The 25,275-nt window shown below is 38.0% G+C and overlaps 1 protein-coding gene across 1 annotated transcript; it reads right to left on the bottom strand.

The window, feature by feature from the left end:
• Nucleotides 1-2,812: 2,812 nt before the first annotated feature.
• LOC129244488 (uncharacterized) lies at nucleotides 2,813-4,391 on the bottom strand. The gene is made up of 2 exons (XM_054882134.1): nucleotides 2,997-4,391; nucleotides 2,813-2,932 (listed from the first exon to the last, which is right to left on the bottom strand). The coding sequence occupies exon 1, from the start codon at nucleotides 4,349-4,351 to the stop codon at nucleotides 3,137-3,139; it is 1,215 nt and encodes a 404-aa protein (XP_054738109.1). The 5' UTR covers nucleotides 4,352-4,391; the 3' UTR covers nucleotides 2,813-2,932; nucleotides 2,997-3,136.
• Nucleotides 4,392-25,275: the final 20,884 nt, after the last annotated feature.

The raw sequence follows: 25,275 nt of genomic DNA, 5'->3' as shown, positions 1-25,275 counted from the left end.
CAGGGGGATCCCAATTCTCTCCCTTCGCGGGGAAATCACCTCGCATGTCCCTTGTCTGGCAAGCTCATCCGCCTCACAGTTTCCAGCAATGCCGCTGTGACCAGGAACCCAGATGAGGCTGATGTTAAAGAATTCGGACGCAGTCGAAAGCGAGGTCAAGCATTCCTTGACCAATTCCGAATGCACCGTCGTGGACCCGAGGGCCCTTATTGCCGCTTGGCTGTCGGAGTAAATATTTACTTTCTTGACCGTTAATACGCATTTGAGCAGCCAATCGGCTGCCTCCTTGATTGCGGCTACCTCTGCCTGGAACACACTGCAGTGGTCCGGTAGCCTGAATTTGAGTCTGGTGGGGAGCTCCTCGCAAAAGACTCCTCCGCCAACCCTTTCTTCCAACTTCGATCCATCCGTGAACAAGTTCACCATGCCCTGTCCCCAAGTGTAGCCCTCCCTCCACTCTTCCCTTGACGGAATATGAGTGGAGAAGGTTCCGGTTGGAATGAACGAGGGTATACACTGATCCGTTGACAGAGGGATGAACTCGAAGTTTCTGAGAATGCTTGAGTGCCCATAAGTGAGGTTGAGCTTATAGCTCCAGCCCCTCAGTCTGATTGCGGTACGCGAGGCGGCAATTCTGCCTGCGATGTCTACGGGTACCACATTTAACATTGCGTTGAGCGCCAGAGTAGGAGTCGTTCGAAACGCCCCACTGATTCCAATGAGTGCCGACCTCTGGACTCTCTCCAGCTTCTTCACCAATGTCGTCTTCTCTAGTGAATTCCACCAGACTATGACTCCATATAACAAGATAGGCTTAACAATAGTATTGTACAGCCAGAAAACAACTCTAGGCGCGAGGCCCCATCTTTTACCAATTGCGCCCTTGCATCCATACAAGGCGATTGTTGCTTTCCTCACTCTTTCCTCAATATTGGGCTTCCATGTGAGCTTGCTGTCAAGGATAATACCTAGGTACTTAACCTTGTCAGAAAGCATCAGCGGAGCGCCCCCTAGTGAGGGAAGTTGAGCTCTGGGTATTTTATGTTTCCTCGTAAATAAGACGAGCTCCGTCTTAAGAGGATTCACCGACAGGCCGCAGTCCGTTGCCCATCTAACAACTACGTTAAGATATCCCTGCATCAGGTTGTACAGAGTATCCACAAATTTTCCTCTGACGATTAATGCGACGTCATCCGCGTAGGCAACCACCCTGCAGCCCCCTTTCACCAGCTCCTCCAGCAAGTCGTTTACAACAGCGACCCAGAGGAAAGGCGAGAGAACACCACCTTGCGGAGTGCCCCTACCCACCTGCCGGTGAATGGAGATGCCGCCCCATTCTGCCGCGACAGTTCTGTCGCTGAGCATTTTATAGATAAATCTGATCAGGTCGGTTTCGACCCCCAGTTTACCCAGAGACCGGGTGATTGCCTCCGGGAGGACGTTGTTAAAAGCCCCCTCGATGTCGAGGAAGGCGCCCACCGCAAGCTCCTTCTGAGAAAGAGACTCCTCAATCTCTTTCACAATTGTGTGCAGGGCAGATTCCACCGATCTTCCCTTGCAGTAAGCATGTTGGGTATGCGACAACCGACCCCGAGGAATTCCGCTTCTTATGTGCAGGTCAATCAGTCTCTCAAGGGTTTTTAGCAAAAAAGATGAGAGACTGATTGGCCTGAAGTCCTTAGGGGAGACATGCGAGCACTTACCTGCCTTGGGTATAAAGACAACCCTCACGGCCCTCCATGACCTCGGTATATAGCCCCTGGATATGCAGCTCGCATAGATAGGGCTCAACCAACGGCATGATACCTCCACTGATTTTTGCAGTTGTGCAGGAATGATGCCATCAGGACCAGGCGACTTGAAGGGTCTAAAGGATTCAATGGCCCAGGACAGGCGGCGCTTATCCATCAACCAGCCCCGGTCTCGAGTGCAGGTTGATCTGCTTTCCAGGCCGGTGCTGCTAGGTGCTGGGCTCGTCGGAAAATGGGCGTCGAGAAGTAACTTAAGTGACTCCTCGCTGCTCATCGCCCAACGTCCCAGTTCGTCTCTTAGGTACCCCAAGGGAGCGGAACTCTTCGTGAGTACTCGTCTAAATCTGGAAGACTCATGGCAGCCCTCTACGCTCTCGCAGAAGCTTCTCCAAGAGTCCCTCTTGGCTTTCCTAATTTCGGACTTATATATTCCTAGCCCTGCCTTATAAAGCTCCCATCCCGAGGGAGACCTTATTCTTTTAGCCCTGTTAAAAAGGCGTCTGCATGAGGCCCTAAGCTCAGAAAGCTCCGCTGTCCACCAAGGCGGTTTTTCCTTCCTGGGAAAAGCCTTTGTTGGACAGGAGGTTTCAAGGGCGTTGTTGCAAGCTGAGGTGAAAGTCTCCACCAGTTCGTCGATCGCTTCTTCCGATAGATCTTGATTTCCTCCCGGCGCTTCGGGGAGTAGGTTCAGTAGATTTCTGTTGTATGCAACCCAGTCCGTCCTCCTCAGGTTCCTATAGGGGGATCTTGTTGGACGGGTTTCAGCGAGAGAGAACTGAATGTACCTATGGTCCGAGAAGGAGTGAGCATTTAGCACCTTCCAATCGGAGATTCGGTTTATCAGTAAAGAAGAAGCCAGAGTGAGGTCAAGCACCTCCTCTCTGGCTGCGGTAATGAAAGTGGGGTCTTTACCCCTGTTACAAATAAACAAGTCCTCGTTTAAAATATAATCAAAAAGTGACTCACCTCTTGCATTGATGTCTGAACTTCCCCAGCAGGTGTGATGGGAGTTCGCGTCAGAGCCTATAATAACGCCGATTTTCCTGCGTTTTGCTTCGGCTAGGGTTTTCCTTAGCAGCACCGGAGGCGGTTCCACCTCGTCGTCATGTGCCATGTAGACTGACATCAGCCATATTTTCCCAGAAGGGCCCTCCAGGCTCACCGTTACAATGTCTTCATTGCTGAAATTAGGCAAAATAAATGCGTTAAGTTCCTTTCTGATGAGTATACAGGATCTTGGTTTACCTGTCCCGCTATACGCCACCAGATTGTAGCTTTTCGTCCTGAGCCCAGAAATGCCGTTGCTGCTCAGCCACGGTTCCTGGATCAGGACTATATCAGCTCCACCTTGCTCAAGGTGGATTAGTAGGTTGGCGGACGCCGCCTTAGAGTGTTGAAGATTTATCTGAAGAATATTCATCCTCCAGTATCCTCTCCATCCCCCCAAGGACGGCGTCCTCGCTTTCCGAGGCCAGAAGCCTCTCCTCCTCCGCCCTGTCGAAGAACGACCCGATGCTTATGACGGACCCCGGTAAAGAGCGAACGTCATCAGCATTGTCAACCTCCGACATGACGGATTCCACTTCCATGTCCACAGGAGCTTCCTCCACTGTGGGCATTACGTCTCCCAGCACGTCCGGATGTGCAGGGGCATCTCCTCTGGCATCGGTTTGGTAGACCTTAAGGACTACCTTCTCGAAGCCATAGTTAATGACCCCTTTTGCTTCAGCGAGAGGACTGAGGGACTCTGCATTCAGCAGAATCAGCGCTTGCCGATAGGATCCCTCAGTCTTCTCCACCTTCACCACCCTCCAGTTGTGCGTGGGAAGTGTAGGGTTGCAATAGCGGAGGATTTCCTCCATCTCCTTCGAGGCAGAGGGTTCGGAGGGGAGCCAGACACGTGCTCGCGGACGTACAGGTAGATCCTTTCGGTCCACAACCCTCAGCTTCGCTCCCTCCCACACCTCTCCCACCAAGGCTACTGCCGCCCTGTACATTGAGGCTGACCGTTCGTCAGCGCAGACTATACGTTTGTATGAACCGTAGTGCCATCCCGCACTTTCACAGCTTGGGGGGGGGCCAGGGTTTTCCCTCACTACCCTCATAAATACTGCGGATATGGCGGACGCTACCCTCTTCCATTCTTCCCTAGAGATGGCGCCGTCTTCTTTACCGCTGTCCATTATGCCCAGAATGATCGAGCCCGCCTGTTTAGCGACTTCGCTAAATGATTTTGGCGGGCCACCACCAATCCTGGGCCTCTTCTCTTGAGGGATATCCTCTTCCTGGGAGCGCTGTCTTTTAACTCCCGAGTCCGGTTGTGGCGCATTCGCTTCCACTCCCTTTTCACTGGCCTCCTCTGCTCCTCTGATGACCTTCCTGGCCCACTCGAGCGTCTGGGAATGCTTCTCAGATACCTGAGAGTCATTCTGCCCACCGTAGCGCTCCAGGATCTTGGTAGCCATACGAAGATCAGAGAAGGACCGTTTGCTCTGCCCTAGCTGCCGTTTAGGCTTAGTGGAGGGTCCCCGGAGAGATGCTCCCGAAGTCCCCGGAAAACTAGGGGAAAGCCCCTTGCTGGTGCTGGCTTTCCCATCCATCGCCCCTACTTTAAGAATTACAGACGGTTCCGCCTGTATTCCGTTACCTATCAAAGGTGGGTTCCCACCTTTTACCCCCCGATTAGTATTGAAAGTCGGTTCCGACTTTCCTTCGGTGTCTCCCTTGGTTATTACCTTCCGCATCGATTCCGATGCGTTACCCCCACTAGAGACTGCCCCCCGGGGCAAGAATTTCTTAGGAGGCGATTTCGCTCCTCCTGTCTTGGGGAAGTTGGTTTTGGGACTCGGTTCCGAGTTCCCGCCACCGTTTATTGTTTTGCTAGTTGTGTTGTTGTTTGTTGTTGTTGTTGTTTTGTTGTTGTACATTATTGTATTAAGTGGGTCCCCACTCGAAGCCGCTATCCAAACCCGTAGTGTGTAGTCGTCCTTAAAGGGTCCCATGGTTGTCTGTGCCGCAGCAGGGAGGCCATGCGAGGGTTGACGCATGTCCTTATGGGGCATGCGTTCAGAGCCAGACCGGACACAAAGACGGGAGTCGTCTCAACCGCACCTACACCGCCAACCCAATGGCTACGGGTTTGGAACGTACTCCGAGGCCTGCCAAGGTTTTAGCGGGACGGGGGCATAAACCAAGCTTAGATATATGTTAAACAAACTGCTTCGACACATTAGTGATTTTGTTTTGGTTTCATATACTTTTGGTTCTGTGAAAATGTCTGATTTTGTGCCGAATAATCGTCATTTGCGGAAAGTGTTGATTTTCCTCTTTCATTCGAAAAAAAAAAACGACAGCTTAAGCGCATCGAGAGCTACAAAAAGTTTATGGAGATGCTGATTTAAGTGAAACAACGTGCCGAGATTGGTTCCGTCGCTTCAAAGACGGTGATTTTAATGTTGACAACCCTCCGCGTGGAGGAAGGCCAAAAATCTTCGAAGACTCTGAATTGGAGACATTGCTCAATGAGGATCCGTGTCAAACGCAAGAAGCCCTTGCTTCAGTATTAGGAGTTATCCGCCAATTCATTTCCAAGCAATTGCATGCTTTGGGAATGTTTCAGAAACAGGGGACTTGGGTTCCTTATGAGTTAAAACCAAGCGATGTTGAACGTCGTTTTTTCGCCTGTGAACAACTGTTCCAGCGGCAAAAAGGAAGGGTTTTCTTCCTCGCATCGTGACGGATGATGAAAAATGGATTCGTTACAGCAATCCAAAGAAAAGAAAGTCATGGGGAGTGCGCGGTCATGCTTCTACGTCATCGCCTCGGCCGAATATTCATGCTGCGAAGGTTGTGCTATGTGTTTGGTGGTACCAGTTCCATTCATATGAAAACGTCAAAAAATGGCTTGATTTGTGGATAGCCTCAAAGGATGAACAGTTTTACCGCGACGGTATACGAGATCTACCAGAAATATAGGAAAAGGTAGTAGCCAACAATGGGAAATACTTTCAATGATTCACTTGTAACCATTTTTTCAGAATAGAGTTGTATTTTTCCAAAAAAAAAAAAAAAATAGTGAGAACTTAATTGCGCACCTAATATTATAAAATATTATTATATTAAATTAATACTTTATTTTAGCTAAACAAGTAATTCACAGTTTGGTTTAAAAAATTTTTTGGATTATTGTAAAATATTTTCTTCTTATTTTCAATTATGCCTTCCTTGAAGAAAAACAAAAATCCTGCTAATGAGAGATGGATTTATTTTAAGACATAGACCGCATGAAGTATTTTATAATTTTGAGTTATTTATCTATATCATTAAAAGCGCGATATAGATATGGACACAGGATGGCGCACAATTAATAATCTTATCGGAAGATTTATAATTTTTGCAACTGGCGTCGTATGCCAATCTTATTTTACACTTGCGAGCTTAACAGCTGCTGTACATAATGAGGCAAGTAGTGGAGCACGTAAAGGTATCCTAACTGAAAATCATTTTTTTTTATTTAGTAAAAAAGTTATTCAAAAAACTAAATTATGAATGGATGATTAATTTTGTCCCACCTTGTATGTATATGCATATTAAAATTTTAAAAGCCTTATTTGCTATATTTCATTTTTCTAAATACTTTATTAGTTTTTGTACTTTACATACATTAAGACTGGTTTTGCTGACAGCTAAAAAGGTACACAAAAATTCGTGTTAAAAAATGGGTGCATTCAAAAAATATTCAAAGTATGCTGCTTACAATTACCCTCCAGCGGTTGTTCAAAAAAAACAAATAGTAAAGCCGCCTTTCTGTAAACGAACACCAAAAAGGCTTCCATTGTTGTTGTCATTAGCTGTCATTGACATTATGCTTTTATTGTTGCACGTGTATGCTTATTGTATATTAACATATGTACCTATACATGCATGTAAAAAGTAAAAGTAAAAAAAAAAAAAACAAATATTTTGTGTACAATGTCTCCCATTAATCTCTTGACATACTTTATTGTTGTATTCAAAACACAATGGACTTTTTTCACTTTTTGTAAAGCAATAAACGGGAGACACAATTGCACTCGTACACTATTAGTGTTATATATTCCTTTCAACACGACCCCTGAATTTGTCTATTATAAGTTTTTTGTTGCAGGAAATAAGCGCAAACACTCAGCCATACTCTGCGCATTGTGTAAAAGGGCAGACCTCTTGTTTAATGATACCGCGCACACTTTTTGGCAATGTTAAGAGTTCCAGTGAGTAGCTGAGTACTAACAGTACTGATTCCCACCAAATTTGTATATTCGTTCAGTGTTTGTAACTTGAGCATGGAGAACGTGAAACAACAACTGAGTGCATAGCCAATATCTTCATTTTCTGGACATAGGGAGATGCTATCTACTGGTGGGTGTGTGCCTAGTGAATGTGTAATGGTCGATTGAAATATAATGAATCCAAGTTACCTCGAATTTCTCCACCTGAGTAAGGACTGAAAATTTGTTCTCCTAATTAAGCAATTTTTTATTGCCATGATTGCTTCGTCAACTGACCTCATAATCGCTCCTCATAGAATTGCCTAGAGGTTCTTCATGTAGCTCGTTCAGTAATAATAATATTTTCTCTTTGTAATGTTATAACCTTTGGCTAGGGTCGAGATGCATAAACTGTGCATGTTGATTGAAATTGTAAAAGTATAGTATATTTGTTTGTATGTAGCGTTGAAAAACTGACCCTTTCTAGTCGATTGTGCGTTTCTTCCCTTTACTTGCAATAAATGTTATTTCGATCATCAAAATCGGATAAGCGATGCGAATGGATTGGTGCGTGACTACCATTGGAAAGTGCACAGGTTCGAATTTCCGTGCATGAAACACCAAAATGAGAGAAAAAGTTGTTTCTAATAGCGCTCGCCACTCGGCAGGCAATGACAAGTATTTGAGTATATTTCTGCCATGAAAAAGCCCCTCATAAAAAACCATTTGCCCTTCGGAATCCGCTTAAAACTTTACGTCCCTCCATTTGTGAAATAACATCAAGACGCACGCCCCAAATAGGAGGAGGAGCGCAGTCTAACACCCCAAAATTGTCTGTTTGTTTGTGAAAATGAGAATTGCAAGTAGTTGAGCTATTTTTTAGAAATTAAAATTTGGGCTAAATAAATATTGTTGTAGAGATGAAATATTGAAAACTGTTTTACTTTGATTTTACTGATAAAGTTTTTTTTTTTTCATTGAAAAAAGTGTAGGCTTGTGAGAATTTTTATAAGATGTATAACTTTTATTATTGGTGCTCGAAAATTATAAAGGACTTATTAGATACCAGATCAAGAGCTTTTCATGAAGTTCTAATAGCAATGTTATCATTTGCATACCTAATTGGATATCTACGAAGGTTAATTATCCAGAAAAAAATGTTGTTGTACCAATATAATCATTCCTCACAAATGGTTGTGAACTGCTGTTGGACTGACAGCCCTTTCCGGACATAAATGCAGATCGTTCAGGTAGCGTAGAACCCCTGGATGATAGATTTACAAGGTTTGGTCAATAACTATGGTGAAAAAGAAAGTTGCGAGGGCAACTTCAGCTGCCACATCACTGGCGATTCGGCAGCCAAATTCTCCATTATCATTTCATTTGTATTCAAACACTCGTCTATTCAGTTGTTGTTCAGGTGGCAACTGTATTCATTTTTATCGTATATCACTAATACAATCTTACAATCTAAATCAAAATGTCTGAAACATCATCAAAGGTGCCGTCACACTTATGGTATATGGGGCATGCTCCCACTAACACTATAACATTCCTCCTCTTCGGTTGATTTCCACACCGTTTACTGACACCACAGGTTCCTGCGTCCAGGTTCCGCTCCTGTGGGCGTGTGGAGATTTTACGTCATCGATAGTATTCACTCCTCCCACTGGCTTTGAAAGGGGTTGTGGGGGGAATGAAACATCGGAGAAAATGCAATAATCCGATACTCACAAACTATTGTCTTGTCTTCAGTTCGGTACTGTTGTGAGTGTTTGGCTCAAGCATATGTGTCTGTCGTCGTTTTGTCTAAAACAGTTCATCTCCACTGTCTACCTGCTAGCAAAGGTACCAAAAACTTTGTAATCAACGAATAGGCTTTAAATTTATAAGGTTGTTTTGTATTTTTTCCCTTCCTTTTCTCCTAAGAACTCTCGAACTATGACTTAGCTGGATTAAGTACATTGCATAAGAAATAATCTAGCTGGTCTTGCTACCTAATTAATTTAATTCTTAATAGTATCCATCAAAGCCCTAATGTAATAAGCCGCTCTTTACTTCGTGTTCACGCTCTCACAATCAGCTATAAGCTAAACTTGTCAATAGTATTGGTTTCTAGACACGTGATTTTCACACCCTGCCTTAAACAACTATATTTTTTTCGACTCCAAAAAAGAAACTTTATTGACTAAATTTTCACAAGTATTTTAGCTATGGGTTTGCAAGTGATGAATTTTTTATTTAAATTCATTGATAATGCTAGGTTTCCCCACCCATTTGTTCATCCTCATATTGCTTACGGCCCTAAGTAGCGCAAGCAACTCCGCTTGAAAGGCTGTCGCGTATCTCTAAAGGAATAAAAAAGCTTGCATAAATTATGCTTAATCGCTTAACGCCTGAATATTGCATTTGCAACAAAGGTTTCAAAAAACTTTTACTTTAGATGACAAGTTTTTGTTCTGCATGCCCACTCTGGCTTAAGATATAAGCGCGCATGTATCAACATTTTCTAATTAAATGAGAAAAACTTCATCATATAAAAAGTCGGCATAATCAAAATAATTACCTAATTTAGATTTCGTGAAAAATCTACCACCGACAATAAAGTATTTTACATTTTAACTATGATTGGGCAATGATTTTACTATTTAGTATATTTTTCCCCTTGTCGAATTATCCAATTAAATGCTAAATCACCACCAAGTTCCGTTTCCGAAGGCATTCAAAATGCAAGCAATTACAGTCATATTCAAATTCACTAATTAAATCAGCTTAAGCAAGGTCAGCAACTTAACTTAAAGGTAGATTACAAATACATGAGCAGAGTGCTTTTGCGCTGCTTTGTAATCGTTGCATGTGCTTTTGTTATTATTAACCACTTTCATTATCTTTTTCAAATACACGCCCGAGGCGTGATATTGTGCCACATATAAAATGCTACTGGGTGCATATGCTTTTGTAACTTACATACATACGCACATAAAGCCAGCACTGCTAAATATGAAATATTTACATACAGTGGGCTACAGCTTATTTGACACCGTACCCAATGTGAAATTTAAATCGAAATATTTTCTACACGTGCTTGTACGTTTGGATTTAGATTTTGTGGGGCCTAATAATTTTTTAAGAGTATCAACCACATTGTTTAGCCCATTGTCCATTCAATAAACACTAAGCTTCTTTGCCGTTTGCGAATATACAGTTCTAAACCTTTGCACAACCACCGTCTTAATTTACAATTGCTCTATTATTTCCTTTATGTAGCTCTGTTATGTTCTTTCACCAAATGTAAGGCATGCCGTTCGAGCCAAAAATGTTGAATTTAGACGTTTCAGAAAATAAGACCGTTTTCCAAAAGTCGGAGACCTGGTAAACATATTCCTTAGCGAACTTTAATCGTCACTTTGGTTTTTTCTAATACGAGTAAGAGGCTTCTTAGGCATCTCGGCTTTTAAGTCGTTTCATCAAGACCGTGACAGCTAGTTTCAGCACTGCATGTTTTCCCTAATTCCTGCTGAATATCTACAATCAACTTTGAATCCAACAATTTGAGATTCTATTCACTTTATGAACAATAAAACGCTCGCCGAAGCCTTTATTTTTCACTCGATTTTCATTTGAAAATCGCTTAATGATGTGTTGCACAGTAGAGTCAGTAAGGTTTGCTATGTCTCTAATTTTTAGGACCAATTTATCATTTTTATAATGCTGTAATACCAGTTTTCAGTGCTCAATAGTTGTTCGGCGCTCCAGTTTTTTAACAACCACTTGTGGTCTCTTTGAGGAGCTTATTTTGAGTTGGTAGCTCAGAGTTTCTGCCAGTTAAGCATTCAATTTTTAAATGGAGTTCATCCGTTTTGATTTTATTTATTCTGAGATCAATAAACAATAAATAAATATACTTTTGTAGTAAGAAGTCAGAAAGGGTGGCTTTTTACTGCAAAAGTATATTTAACCAAAACGAAAAAGTTAAATTACAATTTTTCATACTGATTATATACTACAAAAATATCGTTAAATATTGTAATTAACACAATTTAATTGAGCCGAAAAAGATAGTTTAAATAATGTAAAATTGAATTCAATAAAATTTGAGACCTCGTTGAGTTCATGAAGAGTGCGAGCAATAGGAGCAGTGCAGGCATAGTTGAACCAGCTGAACCTATTCAAATAGAACGGATATTTATTACGTAAAGACCTTGTAGGGACCGAAAAGTTAATCATTCTTAAAAGGGAGGAACAGTCAAAGATAGCGACAAAATCGATCTTCTATTTTCTAGTTGTTTGAGATTAATTAGAAGTAGGCGGGATTTATATGGTAGAAGAGAGTCAGAGAGAGAGCATACTTAAGAAAGCCTTTTTGTACTCGTTTAATAGAAAACTGCCGGTAAGGCCTCCAAATAAACTCGACATATTCTAATGTAGATCGAATAAATGAACTAAATAGCAAATTGAGAGTATAAAGGCCTGCACAATTCGAGCTATTTCTTCTTATAAAGCCAAGACTCGAGTACGGTTAAGATAGAATAATTTCTATATGATTAAGAAATGTCTATATGATTAAAAACGTGCATCAAGACCCAACAACCCCTAGATTTTGATTTATTCAACAGATTGGAGTATATCAACACCGATGTTATAAGAAGTAGGAATGAAGTTTGTTATATTTGAATGCGTCAGCTAACATTTTTTTTAATATCAAGCGATAATTGAGAGACACTACACCAATTAACTAAGCTATTAACATCAGCTTGACATTTATGTGAATCCGCCGAGTTTTGAATAATAGAATATATTTTTAAATCATCCGCATACACGAGGAAAGAAAACCAACTACGAGTACTTATATCACTGATAACTAAAACAAAAAGAAAGGGACCCAATATACTTCCTTGAGATACACCAGAGGACGCAGAATGTCGATTACATAAGAAAGATCGCAACTAATCTAGAAACACTGAGCGAAAATCCAGATATAGAAGTTTATCTAACCCTCCGTTGGACGTCTTTTTTAAAACCTTGGGTTGTGCACCCAAGGCTGGCCTTTTTTCGTCCTGTTCGAGAAACGTTTTTAAAAGGTTATACCCATAAATCGATAAAAATTAAATTTTAGGAAGCTAACTGGAAGCTCAAGTCGTAAGCTATAAAAGAAATATGTTAAATTCACGTCCAAAGTCGAAAAAGCCAGACCCAGGTACCCAACGGAGGGCTAATAAAATTTTATGCGATACTTTATTGAACGCTTTTGTACGGTCAGTCAGTACGGATTTTGATGCGCTTTTTCCGCTTCCCACTTTGCACCAAAGCCATGCTGCTAGAATATATAGAGGTTTATATAAAATTTTCTTGTTGGTGAAATCCACGTGAGCTGGCTTCATTCAATAAGCTGCGACCTACATTTGTGCGTCGCACACTGGGGATTTTTGTACAGAGATGCGGAAAAAAGTATACATCCCAAAAAATATTTACATTTTTACTACTAACGAAGTTGTATATATTTGTGTATGAAAAGAACATGTCTAAAAACTATTTTTTTAAAATATTTAAAAAAAAAATTTTTTTTTTTAATTCATAAATTTTAATTTTTTTTTTTTTTATTAATATAAGCCAGCAAATATTTACGCACAGGATACATGTAAGTTCATAATTCTGAATTACCCTCAAAATGTCAAAACAAAATTAAATGTTTCGTTATCATTATGCACACACTAGAAAGCGTTTAGTTATTATCATTGCCAAAAAATAATCAGTGGCGCCTGGTGGAAAGAGACGTTATTAAGCAACACGTTGATACTAGTTTCTGACCGTAGGTAAATGTAGCTCAACTTGCAGATCCAAGAATATGAAGGAATATGATTTTTTTTTTTTTTTTCGTAAAATTAATTATAAATAGATAATCAAATGCTTTACAGCCTTTGTTCTTCCGGCTAAAATATATAAAAATATCGTACCCTAAATGAAAAATAAAAAATTGGAAGTCTGCTCAAGTAAAAGGAAAAAAACCACCATGGGCTTTGAAGTTCTTTCTTAGTCAGTTCAATACTATAAAGAATTATACTTTTGCCATATCTATAAAAAAAGACTGTAAGTCGGAGTTTAGTAATTCTTTTTGATTTTATTGTTGGTTCTATCCTGGAATTTAGAAATACCATTAAACATTGCGTAGGTGGTATGTTGCAAATTTGACTTTTTTCCGCAAAATCCCCAGTGTGCGTCGTGGTAGTGATTTCGTACTTGTAACGCAAATGCACATAGAAATATAAGATCTCTTTCAAAATAATAATATAAGTTTCAAAATTTGCTTTCCGTATTTAACTTAGTTTAGAAAATTCCTGCTATTCGAATTTTCCATCGGCTACTGTATCAATCAGACTGTGGCCCACTGTATACATCACTGTATTTGTCAGTACGCAGCTGCCTTTTTTATATTTGCTCTCCTTTTTTATGTATAACAATATGAAAAATTAAAAATGCGCCAAATATCACAACACAATTTGCTGCTCAAACTGATTTTATGTCGAATAAAAATTGCTTGGCATATTTGGCTCTCACCGCCATTCAATCGCGGTGATTATGATATGAGTGAATTGGAGTTGAACCATTTTGTCTGCCATAACTGGTAGAATCGCTTGTTTGTGGCGTCAAGGACGTTTACTGACAGCGACATACAAATTTACATATGTTTGTTTTAATCATTGTGTGTGTGTGTTAAGTAAGTTAACTATGCTCGTATAAAAACACGGGTAGGGTACACGTACGTGTGCGCGTGTGCTTTTGTAATCTTGCGGGCAGCATCAGAAATCGAGAACGACTGCTGCTGAGGCTGAGACCGTTGGTAGGACGTTGAAATTAGTTAATTTTTTCTTTCATATATATTTTTACTGTTTTCGTTTGTTTTTTCGTTTTTGTCTTTTTTGTTTTTACCTTTTTTGTTTTGTTCTGATTCTAATCGCGTACCATAAACTGCGCACGTATGCATAAATTAAAATGTATTTTGCGTCTAGTTGGTGCGACAGAATTACAGTTGCAGTTGCCGCAGAAATGGGCGTTGCTTTTTGACGGCAGAAACAGAGTCGAACGTCAAACCAAACAGACATTTGTGCAGCAAAGACTTGCCTTGTCTTGTTGAGTGCAATTTTGGCTAGACAAGTTGCCATATACTTGAGCAGAAATTTATAATAAGTACATAAAAACGTTTGATATACTTAAATATGTAAAGGCGTGCATGGTTAACTGTACAAACGTAAGCTAGCGCATGTGCTGGCACTGGGAATTGCATGTAGTTGTGTGTGTGTGTGTTGCTATGCGTGCTTGCAACAAGTGCAGTGAAAATATTTTGGCAGCAGTTGCTTAATATTTTTCTTTATCGCGAAACTTTTTTTCTAGCAATTTTTGTGCGTTTTAAATTTTTCATTCTAAATTGATTTTTAAACTGCAATTGCATTTCATTTCCATTTTAATTTTTCATTTGCTTATTCGCTGATAACAATCTTGATTGTGCTAATTGCATGCCATTAACACTTTGTGCGCCAGCCGTTTTTCCATTAATTTTATATCATTCACAGTTTTTGTTTGAACTCATTTCATACCCACTATTCCAAAAAAAACCGAACTTTTCACAAATACAAAGAAGTAGCTAATTTTCTTCGTTTTAAGAGGTTACAAATCGCGTCAATACAGTTTTTGTTATAGCACTAGTATTTGCAGATTAGAAGCCTATGAAGATCAATTACCAAAATACAAACAACGAAATTCTTACAATATATTATCACTCAGCCAACTACGCTGAAATCCATGTAAAGCGGAAATTATGATTTTTACAAAAAGCTGCCGAATGTGGCAGCTAGGAAAGTTGTTGTACACTGACGAAGATGTAACCCGTACGGCGGAAAATCGCTATTTGGATGTCATACCTGCACCAAAAAGGACATTCGGAAAACATGTGAAAGCCAGAAACTACTCAGCCAAAGCAAGCATTATTTGCACCTGGAACTACTTTCTTCCAAAATCGCCAATATCGCTATAAAAAAAATTGAAAACTTTTTCAAGCTGTCTCTAGATCCATACAATCTTATGCTGCCCAAGTGTAGCGCTATACGTATACATTATCAGATAAAGTCGACAAACTGCAAAGTTACTTCATAGAAAGTATTTTAAAGATACCAGACTTCAAGCTAAACTATGCAATTTTACTTTAAACAGCAGCTGAAGAAAGCTACTCTTTTGCATTGGGTCTTCACATGAAATATATTTAAAACTTTACATGAACATAAAGAAAGCAGGCTTCCGCATAAATTGGTGCAGTATGTGATACGGAAAAACATTTTCTGGTCTAAGCATCTAAATGAAATGGCTCAGAATTCGGATTAACTTTCCACAAATGCATCAATAGTACGCAATGGCACAGCTTTTTCATACAGTTGCTGACAGAATTAAAGGCCAAACACACCGAGAACATAGCGAAAGGGCGCTTGCAGGTGCATCACGCATATAAAGGATGATCAGATTGAAGATACTTTTTTCAATAGTGTTTTTTCGACAGGTCACGCTTGAATACTGTCAAACGAAATGCACATTTTTTTTCAGTAACCCTTGACAGAGTTAAGCCTCAACAATGAAAAATCGACGCACTGTGAAAAGTGTTCATCGCGCGCTTAGACCCACTTATGGTGCATAGCGATGAGGCAACTTTCATCTTAATGGCTACGTCAATTAGCAAAATTGGCGTATGTGGGCTGAAGAGCAACCCGAAGCCATTCAACAGCCATTACATCCACTAAAGCAACACTTTGGTGCGACCTATGGGCTGAAGGAATCATCGGCCCATCATCTTCTAAGACGAGGCTGGTGCCAATGTAATAGTGAATGGCGAACGCTATCGCGCCATAATAACTGACTTTCTGTTGCCGGAAATTGGAGCTCGTGATTTTCACAAAAGTTTGTTCGACAAGGTGACTCTAATTGCCGTACAGCCCGTAAAACAATGGATTTACTACGTCGTTTCGGCAAGAAATTTATCTCGCGTCTCGGACTAGTGGAATGGTTATCAAGATCTTGTGATACCTTTGTATGTAAAGTCTAAATGCTTTGTTGGTAAACCAGCTTCTATTGAAGCATTAGAAGCCAACATTACTAAAGTTGCTCATGAGATATCGACCGAAGTCTTCCACCGAGTAATTCAAAATTGGTGTTTACGGGTGACCGAATTACGGCGCAGTTGCGGCCAACATTTGAAAGGGATCATCTTTAAAAAATAAATGTAATGAACGGCAGCCGTCGGAGCCGAATGGGTTGGTGCGTGACTGCCATTCGGAATTCACAGAGAGAACGTCGGTTCGAATCTCGGTGAAACACCAAAATTAAGAAAAACATCTTTCTGATAGCGGTTGCCCCTCGGCAGGCAAAGGCAAACCTCCGAGTGTTTTTCTGCATTTTCTCATAGCGAAATGCTATGGGCTACAACCATGCGTACTCGAATTTTTACCAAAAGTTCTGATTAAGAAGTGTGAAATTTTTAAGGAAATTTTTCGATTTTGTTTTTTAAATTAATATAGCAAAAAATGTGAGACTTGGATTGGTAAGATTTTTGTAAGAAAATCAACTATATATTCATACAAAAATTAATAAAAGTAAATAAAATAAACAAATTGCCAAAACTTGTCAATAAGTTCCTGCGCTATAGCTATTTGACGCACTGCATATGTGGCGCCCTTAGCCGCGACTTTTTAAGTGGTATTGTACTTTTAAAAGGAAAATGAGCATATCTGTGCTAATCAAAGTATTCGCCTTCGGCATCGATACATAATTTTGTACGATTTTCAAGCTATCAAGCGAGTTCTGTTTCTCCTCTTTGGGAATATTGCCTACAAAAGTTAAAGAATAGTGAAAATAGCAGCTTAAATGACTTCAATCCATATAGGACCCCTTTCTGCAATGCCAAATGCATTGTTCGGAATAGATAATAGCCACAGAGTACAAAATCAGGTGAATACGGTGAATGGTGCAACGAAATAATTTCCATTTTAGTCAGAAATTCGCTGGTAACTTTTGATGGTTAAGATGATGCATTATTGTGCATACATATGTAGAATTTTACGAGGTTTGATGATCTTTTGTGCCCGATTTCGTGCATAAGTGATCAGTTAAAATGTTTTCAATATTTAAGCCGAATACGTTGTATTCATGCACCAATCATTTCAAGACACTCAAATAAAAACCTCCAAGGACTGGTGGACTTGGTGAAGCAAATAATGTATGCACGATTTTCGTAGAATCGTTAAAGTAAAGATGCCTAATCTTCACTTTTTACTTTCCCAGATGAATATTTTGTGAGGGCCCTCTGCGGCTGGTCGCTATTCAACTTTTTGACATTTAGTTTCATCCTTATATTGAAAACAACAGGTCTCATTAGCAGTAAAGATGGTTATCAGAGGCTTGAGTTCTTCGGAGCTCATTTAGAATATCCTTACAATACTCACGATTTTTTGAAGATCTAAACGCTTTTCGAATAGCAGTTGAAAGGCAACGGCAAATCTTCGAGTGTATTTCTGCCGTGAAAAAGCTCCTCATAAAAAATATCTGCCGTTCGGAGTTGGCTTGAAACTGTAGGTCCCGCCATTTGTAGAACAACAACAAGACACACGCCACAAATAGAAGGAGTAGCCTGGCCAAACACCCAAGAAGGGTATAAGCACCAATTATAAAAAAGGTTTAGCCAAATTGCGTTACCCGGTTTTTTGAGAAATCTCCCATTTCATTCCAGAAACCAACTATTATTATTTTCTAATGGACTCATGCATTTTTTCGATATTTCCTCGAAATCATTCAAACTGTGGACGACTTGGATTACGCACTAATCGAATCGAATTCGAAAAATGTACAACACCGGGCGCCATACGCTATTTTTTATAAAATTTTCAGGCTTTTTTTTGTAGAACAGAGTGTAAATTTTTAGAGAACAAATGGAACTTTTCTGTTTTGTTTATTTCGCACATTGCAAACTTCTATTGTCCACACGTTTTTGTGTACCAATTTAAATTAATTGCTCGACAGTTGTGCGATAAAATTTTTTTGACACTTTGTTCTCCTTTTATTTCTTTGTTTGTCGCAAAACACCAGCATGCGGTAAATGTGTCAATTTTAATTGAATGAAATCAATAGTTCAACCATTTGTGCATATGCACTCGTATGTTGACCAGCTCAGGTGGCTGTGCAATTGAAACAAAAGCCGTAAGCAAAAACCTCAAATGGATGCATTCATTACGAATTGGTTTTAGCTGAGCGATTACTTTATTGACACTTCGGGTGCGTATGCGTGCTAATTATTTTTGTCGTTTTATATGCAGAAATGCATGCCATAATAAAATTTCATCTGTGTTTTCAGTTGGAAATCAGTTTTTGCTTGTTGGTATAAGGGCGTTGGGGGAAAATATAAGATTGTTAATTTTTCAGTCTAAATAAGCAAAAAAAAAAACAAAAAAATAAAATAAAATAAAATAAAATAAATAAATAAAGTAAGAAATGCTAAATTTGACAAAGCTTTTTAAGAAAAATATTATAATTACGCCGCATGTGCTATAGCTCCAAAACCGTCGTGCATTTTGGTTATACTCATAAGTGGTTATATTCTGTCATAAGTGGTTATATTCAGATGCAAGCGGCTTCTTTAGTGGCACGCGGTCAACGGAGCTGAAAATATACTTTTCACAGATAAGAAAATGTTCATTGTTGACGAAATTGCTAATAAACAAAACAACAAAATCTATGCTAAAACTTTTAAAGACGCAAACAATGTTGTTCCAAGGGTTCAGCGTGGCCACCATCCAGCATCCGTAATGGTTTGGTGGGGAGTGACTTTTAAAGGCGTTCCATTTCTACATTTCTGCAAAAATGGGGTTAAGACTAGGACAAAAGTCTACCAGGAGGATATCTTAGAAGTTGTGGTGAAGCAGTTGAGCAATACTCTCTTCAAGGGAGAGCGTTGGATCTTTCAGCAACATGCCGTTCCAGCCCATAAGGCAAACACCATCCAACAGTGGCTAAAAAACAATATTATTGGGTTCATAGCCGTAGAAGGTAGGCCCTCGGGAAGTCCAGATCTGAATACATTGGACTACACTTTGTGGTCAGAATTGGAGAACATGGCCTGTCGAAGGCCTCACAGAAATTTGGAGAGTCTCAAGCAACCTTTGGTTTGAGCATAGACGTCTATGTTAAATGCATGAAAACCCTGTGTACTGCATTAGTTGAATGGTCTAATCGTTTGAAGGCTTGTGTAAAAGCAAATAGTGGCCATATCGAATGAAAATTTAAAAATTTTTTTCTTACTATTTACAATACATGATTAAATAAAACTAACTTCATTAAAAAAAGTATTACAATTTTCTATCTATAATGGACTTAACTTGTAACAGAACTTATGGCAGGACTAAGTGTACACTTGTGCTCACATAATTAAGTCTCTTCATATTTTTACAATAGTCGAAATATTTTTAACGCTGAATTTTTTTCGTTACTTTTTTATAAAATAGTAGTTTATTGTTTAACAAAAACCTTATGAATCAAACTTCCAAACTTTGTATGCAATTCATAAAAATTTTACAAATTTCAATGCACTGTCATCAAAATTTTCAACTTCTTAATCAGAATCTGTAGAAAACTTCTGTGTATGCTGTTTTATGTATAGCCAATAAAATTTTAGCGAATTTTTAGAAGTCGCTTATATGACAGAAAATGCTCAACATCGCATGTAAGACAAAAAAAAATATTTATTTAAAAGCCGATTTACTAGGGAGTAATAAAATTTTTAAAAAGCTTTTCTATTAAACAAAAAATTTAAGTCTTTTATAAAAAAGAAACTTATAGATTTTTATGCAAAAATATTTTCACATGTAATTCTTAATACTAAGAAACAATTTGAGTTTTTGCACTTTGTTATACTAAGATTGAAAGTTCTATAAAATTGCATACCTAGAAAATATCTGAAAATTCTGATTAACAGGTGAAAAGTTTTGAAGAAACTTTGAAAACATTTTAACAAAATTTGAGAAGAAATTGTAGGGGCTTGGGGCAAGTAGAAATGTATCGATATTAGTAAAAATTTCAATCCAAGTAATGTAAAGTAATTTCAAAGCATTAAAACATTAGTGAAACAAAAATATTAACGTCGTATTTGCGTAATAGTGTCTGCATTTTTTCGCATTATTTTTTCATCAAAATTGTTTAACTGCATAAACATGGCAAATATGGATTATATCATGCAACCATAAAATTCCTCTGGCTGATGAGCTACAATGAAATGCAATAAATTTTTCTTTATTATTCAACCAGAAATGAATGTTTACATTGTTATGAAGAAAGCGACCAACATTCGCTGCTTCTCATAACACACGTCCCTACTACGTATGTATGTATGTAGTGTACGTATCTAAGTTACATACATACGAGTATATGAAGGTACATTTGCACAAGCAAAATTAAAATTTTTCACAGCTGGCGAACGATAATTTCATTCAACCCGAACCGCTGAAAAACTTCCTATTTACCTACATAAAACTAATTAAGTGACTACACAGTTTGTAGGTGTGTTTTTGTGCGGTGTGAGTATTGAAAATCGGGAGTTGTTGTGGTTGCTGCTAACCAAGGCGTCGCTGTTACATAGATACACACTTTGAAAATAATAGGCTTATTACTGAACATTGTGCAACTCTGCGAGTATCGTTGAAAAATTGCAATTTGTTATTGTTATTGTTGCTATAGGTGTATTACTTACTTTTATTGCATGCGATTTTATTTATTTAACGGCTATATTTGTATTTTAACTAGTGCTCAATAAAGCATTAACTAAGAGTACAATTCATGGTATGCAACAACAACTAATACAACAACATTAGTACCTTTAGTAGGTTGGACACAATAACAGTTGTTCGATATACCGTTGATTTTAGTGGCTTACCTTAACATGGTCACAGTTGGCTGGCTTGTGCGCTTGCTCAAATTCGCATAGCGCGTTTTTAATTAAAAAAATATAAATATAAAATAACAAATATCAATATTAATTAGTTTATTTACAAGTGATCCTATGAATGAATGGGCTCAAATCGTGTCTTCTTAGTTCTGTCTTTGTGTTCTCGAAAATCGCACTAATGATTTAGTGGTAGTTTTACATTTGCAAATGAATTTACTTTCAAAATTTATCCCGACAATTTTTCTACCCAAGTGTTTTTGCATAAGGTTGCCAACTTATTATTTTTATTCTATTTAATATCACCAAATGGATAGCAAATGCAAGATGGTTTTGACTTCTTTAATTCAAAACTATTTTGAAAAGTGTTACCACCTAATTTTTTATATACATTTTCTATTCAATTAGCTATTATGAGTGCGGCCGCCGTAGCAGAATAGATTGGTGCATGACTACCACTCGGGTGTACGTAGGTTTGAATGACCGTACATGAAACAGCAAATGATAGAAACAGTTGCTTCTAATAGCGGTCACCCTCCGCTGGCATTAGCAAACTTCCGAGTGTATTTCTGCCATGAAAAAGTGTCTCATTAAAAACCATTTGCCGTTCGGAGTAGGTTAGTGGAGCAACGTCAAGATGTCAAATACAAGGAGAAGCTTGGGAAAACACCTAACAAAAGTGTGCGCGCCAATTATTTATTTTTTATTTAGTTATGAATAGCAGTGAAATGCAAATAAATGTAAACGAATTTGTAACAGAGACCCAACCGGTTATGACTTTTAAAATAAAGTTTTCGGGAAAAAGTTATATTACGGCTTTTTTTTTATTTGAAAAAAAAAAAAAAAATGACTGTTAAAAGTTTACTTTTATTTTTTCAGTAAAATAATAGAGAGCAAAATGTTCTAGTTCTGGCAGCACTGAAAGTCTTCAGTACATTGTAAGTAAATTAAGGACCAACTCATCTTCACTTCTAGATTTAAAAAATATAATATATAATTTGTTGATTTTTGGTGTTTCCAACTCAACATGCTAAAAGTTAAATATTTTTTGATTCAAAAACTAAAAGCCAACTTTTTATAGTTCACTTTGGGCTTTTTCATAAAAAATTAAAAAAAAAAAGTATGCAATACGCCCACAAGGGCAACACATACGAGGACGTCACGAAATACATGGATCGGCTGTACCAAAAGAGAATCGGAACCAACCCAAGTATCCTGTAACAAGACTAAAACCTTAGCTAAAAACAGAGTTAGATGGAGAGAACTTGTCGATACCCTATGTTCATTTTACATTTTGTTGAAGGCTGTATTATAAATAAGGGACATACATATATACGTATAAAATATTTATTCTTACAGAGAAGGTCCTGGGCACCTCAATGAATTCTTTACTTTTTTATTTTTGAAAAATATTATGACTGTTATTGGTCTTATTGTTATTGGTCCATGATTTATATTTATTAGGGAACCTTACCATTATCTAACATTTTTTTTCCACCGGAATTTGAAAATACCTCCAGAAATCCAGTCTTTGTAAATCAAATTTGTTTTTCCTTTTTTTTTTTAATTGTATAAAAACCACCTATGCTGGTAGAAGTTTTTAAGCTCAACGGGCCTGCACAAAAATATTTAAAAATTTATTAACAAGTGAAAACCATGACATTTTTGAAAGTATCTTAAAATCTGTCGAGCTTATTAATTTCAATCAATAATAATCTTAATTAATTTTTCCGCAATATGTTGGTGGAAGTCCTAGACTATAATAAATTTTAACATTCAGTTTGAAGACCAGTCCCAATTTTTTTTTGTTTGACTTATTTATTTTTTTTTTTTCGTTTTACTTATTTATTTATTTTTTTGTTTTATTTATTATAACGGGTGATTTTTTAGCTATTATCTTTTTAAGCAGTTGGTTTAAACAGCTGACGCACGTTTCGTGTTTTGTTTCACTGTCAAACATCTTCAGTTTGGTCTATAATTTAACCATGAATCGTCTTACAAACGAACAACGCTTGCAAATCATTGAATTTTATTATAAAAATGCGTGTTCTGTTAAGAAAGTTTATAGCGCGCTTCTTCCATTTTATGGTCAGTTTAATCGACCCACTGAAGCGGCTATTCGAACTATTGTGACTAAATTTAGAACTGAATTTACATCAAATGGACATCAAACCACCAACACGCTTACGTAGAGTGCGAACTGAAGAAAATATCGCAGCTGTATCGGCCAGTACTAATGATGCCCATCAATTATCGATTCGACGCCGTTCGCAGCAATTGGGCCTCTGTTACTCAACAACGTGGAAAATTTGCGAAAGGATTTAGGTGTGAAGCCTTTCAAAATAAAGCTGGTGCAAGAATTAAAGCCGAATGACCTACCGCAACACAGAATTTTTTGTGAATGGGCTCTTAGAAAGTTGGCCTAAGATCCACTTTTTTATCGAAAAATTGTGTACAGCGACGAAGCTCATTTTTGGATCAATGGGTACGTAAATAAGCAGAATTGTCGATTTTGGAGTGAAGATCAGCCCGAAGAATTGCAAGAGCTACCAATTTATCCAGAAAAGGTCACAGTTTGGTGCGGTTTATGGGCTGGATGTATCATTGGACCGTACTTCTTCAAAGATGCTGCGAATCGTAACGTAACCGTGAAATGATATCCAACTTTTTTTTGCCCAAAATGTAAGAGCTTGACTTGCATGATATGTGGTTTCAGCAAGACGGTGCCATATGCCACACAGCACGCATAAAAATGGACTTGGTGAAAATTTTATTTCACGTTCGGGACCTGTCAATTGGCCACCCAGACCGTGCGATATAACACCTTTAGATTATTTTTTGTGGGGCTATGTTAAAGCTCATGTGTATACAGACAAGCCTGCTTCAATTAACGCATTGGAAGACAACATTAAAGCATATATATTTGAGATACCGGCCGAAATATTGGAAAGAGTATGCCAAAATTGGACTAAGCGGAGGAACATTTTAAGCGCAGTCGCGGTCAACATTTGCATTAAATAATCTTCAAACATTAAATTATATGGACTGTACTATCGATTTAAATAAAAATTTCATGCTTTTTTCTGAATTTTACGTATGTTTTTTTGAAAAACTTTCGTATAGCTCTTAAAAAATCACCCTTTACATCTCTGGCTTAAATAACTATAGCTCAGGGTTAACAAGTTTTAACTATTTATTTTTGCTCATTTCATTTTAATAATTTTTTGTTGGAAAAATTGGATTCAACTCCTACAAAGCCTACATAAATCCAAAATAAAACGTTTTGCTAATTTGAAAAAATTAAAAAAATAAACAAGTTTTTATCAAAATTTCACAATTTGTAATCAGAGTTTTTAAAAAATCTTCGTTCGAATTTTGTTATAATTAAGTGCAAATTTAATATATGTAGGTCAAAATCCTAATAGATTTTTGACAGTATTTTTTCTTTTTTGCGACGGTCTTGCATATTTTGTCAGTATAAAAATACTGAAAATTTTTTATTTGGAAGAAAATACACAGTTGGTAAGCTAATGACCATTTAGGGCCCATATTATTATATTTAATTTTACTTTTAATTAATTAAAAAAAAACGCCAATCAAGCCTTGGGCGGTCAGGGACTAGCTAATAATATGTAAAGTAGTTTACCTTAAATATATTATCTAATATTTATGATAAGCCAAAAGTTAATGCATTAATAAAAATATATAAAGCATCTCAACCTTTTTATGGCTTTTAAATTATGCATTAATGCCAATTTCATTACGTCTAATTTTAACAAAGTGATTTTTTGTAGCTTTTCATATTTGTTGTCTAACAAATATTTGCATTTATAACTGTATAATAAAACTCGTGTAACTGTGTATTGTTTATTTGTAAGCTTTTGTTGTGTGTAATCAAAAGCAAGCGAAATGTTGCCGGGCGACTTTGGCAAAAATAAAAATGTAACACAGTTAAAAGCAAAAGTAAATAAATCGTTTACAAATGAAATGATTTCAAGGTTGAATATTCAAATGTTACACGCGGTCATGTTCGAAATCAAATACAGCAAAATTAATATTCATATTCACTCACATTGTTATATGTATGTATTTATATAATTGCCGCTTGTCAAATGCAACAACAGCATACACTTGCTATTTCACCACTTTACATTCTATCGCCTTAACAGTTTACCTTGTTAACAATAAGTATTAACAGTGTTACAGTAACAATGTATGGTCCAAGAGAAACAGCTGCTATTTGTTATCTGGCTGTTATCAGCACACTGTTGCCATTGAACTGTTAACCAGTTCATCGTGGTACACATGTAAT

Source organism: Anastrepha obliqua, chromosome 4 (assembly GCF_027943255.1).
Source record: "Anastrepha obliqua isolate idAnaObli1 chromosome 4, idAnaObli1_1.0, whole genome shotgun sequence".
Classification (NCBI taxonomy): Eukaryota; Metazoa; Arthropoda; class Insecta; order Diptera; family Tephritidae; genus Anastrepha; species Anastrepha obliqua.
Note: the sequence above shows the minus strand (reverse complement) of the source record. Positions and strands in the feature narration are given on the sequence as shown.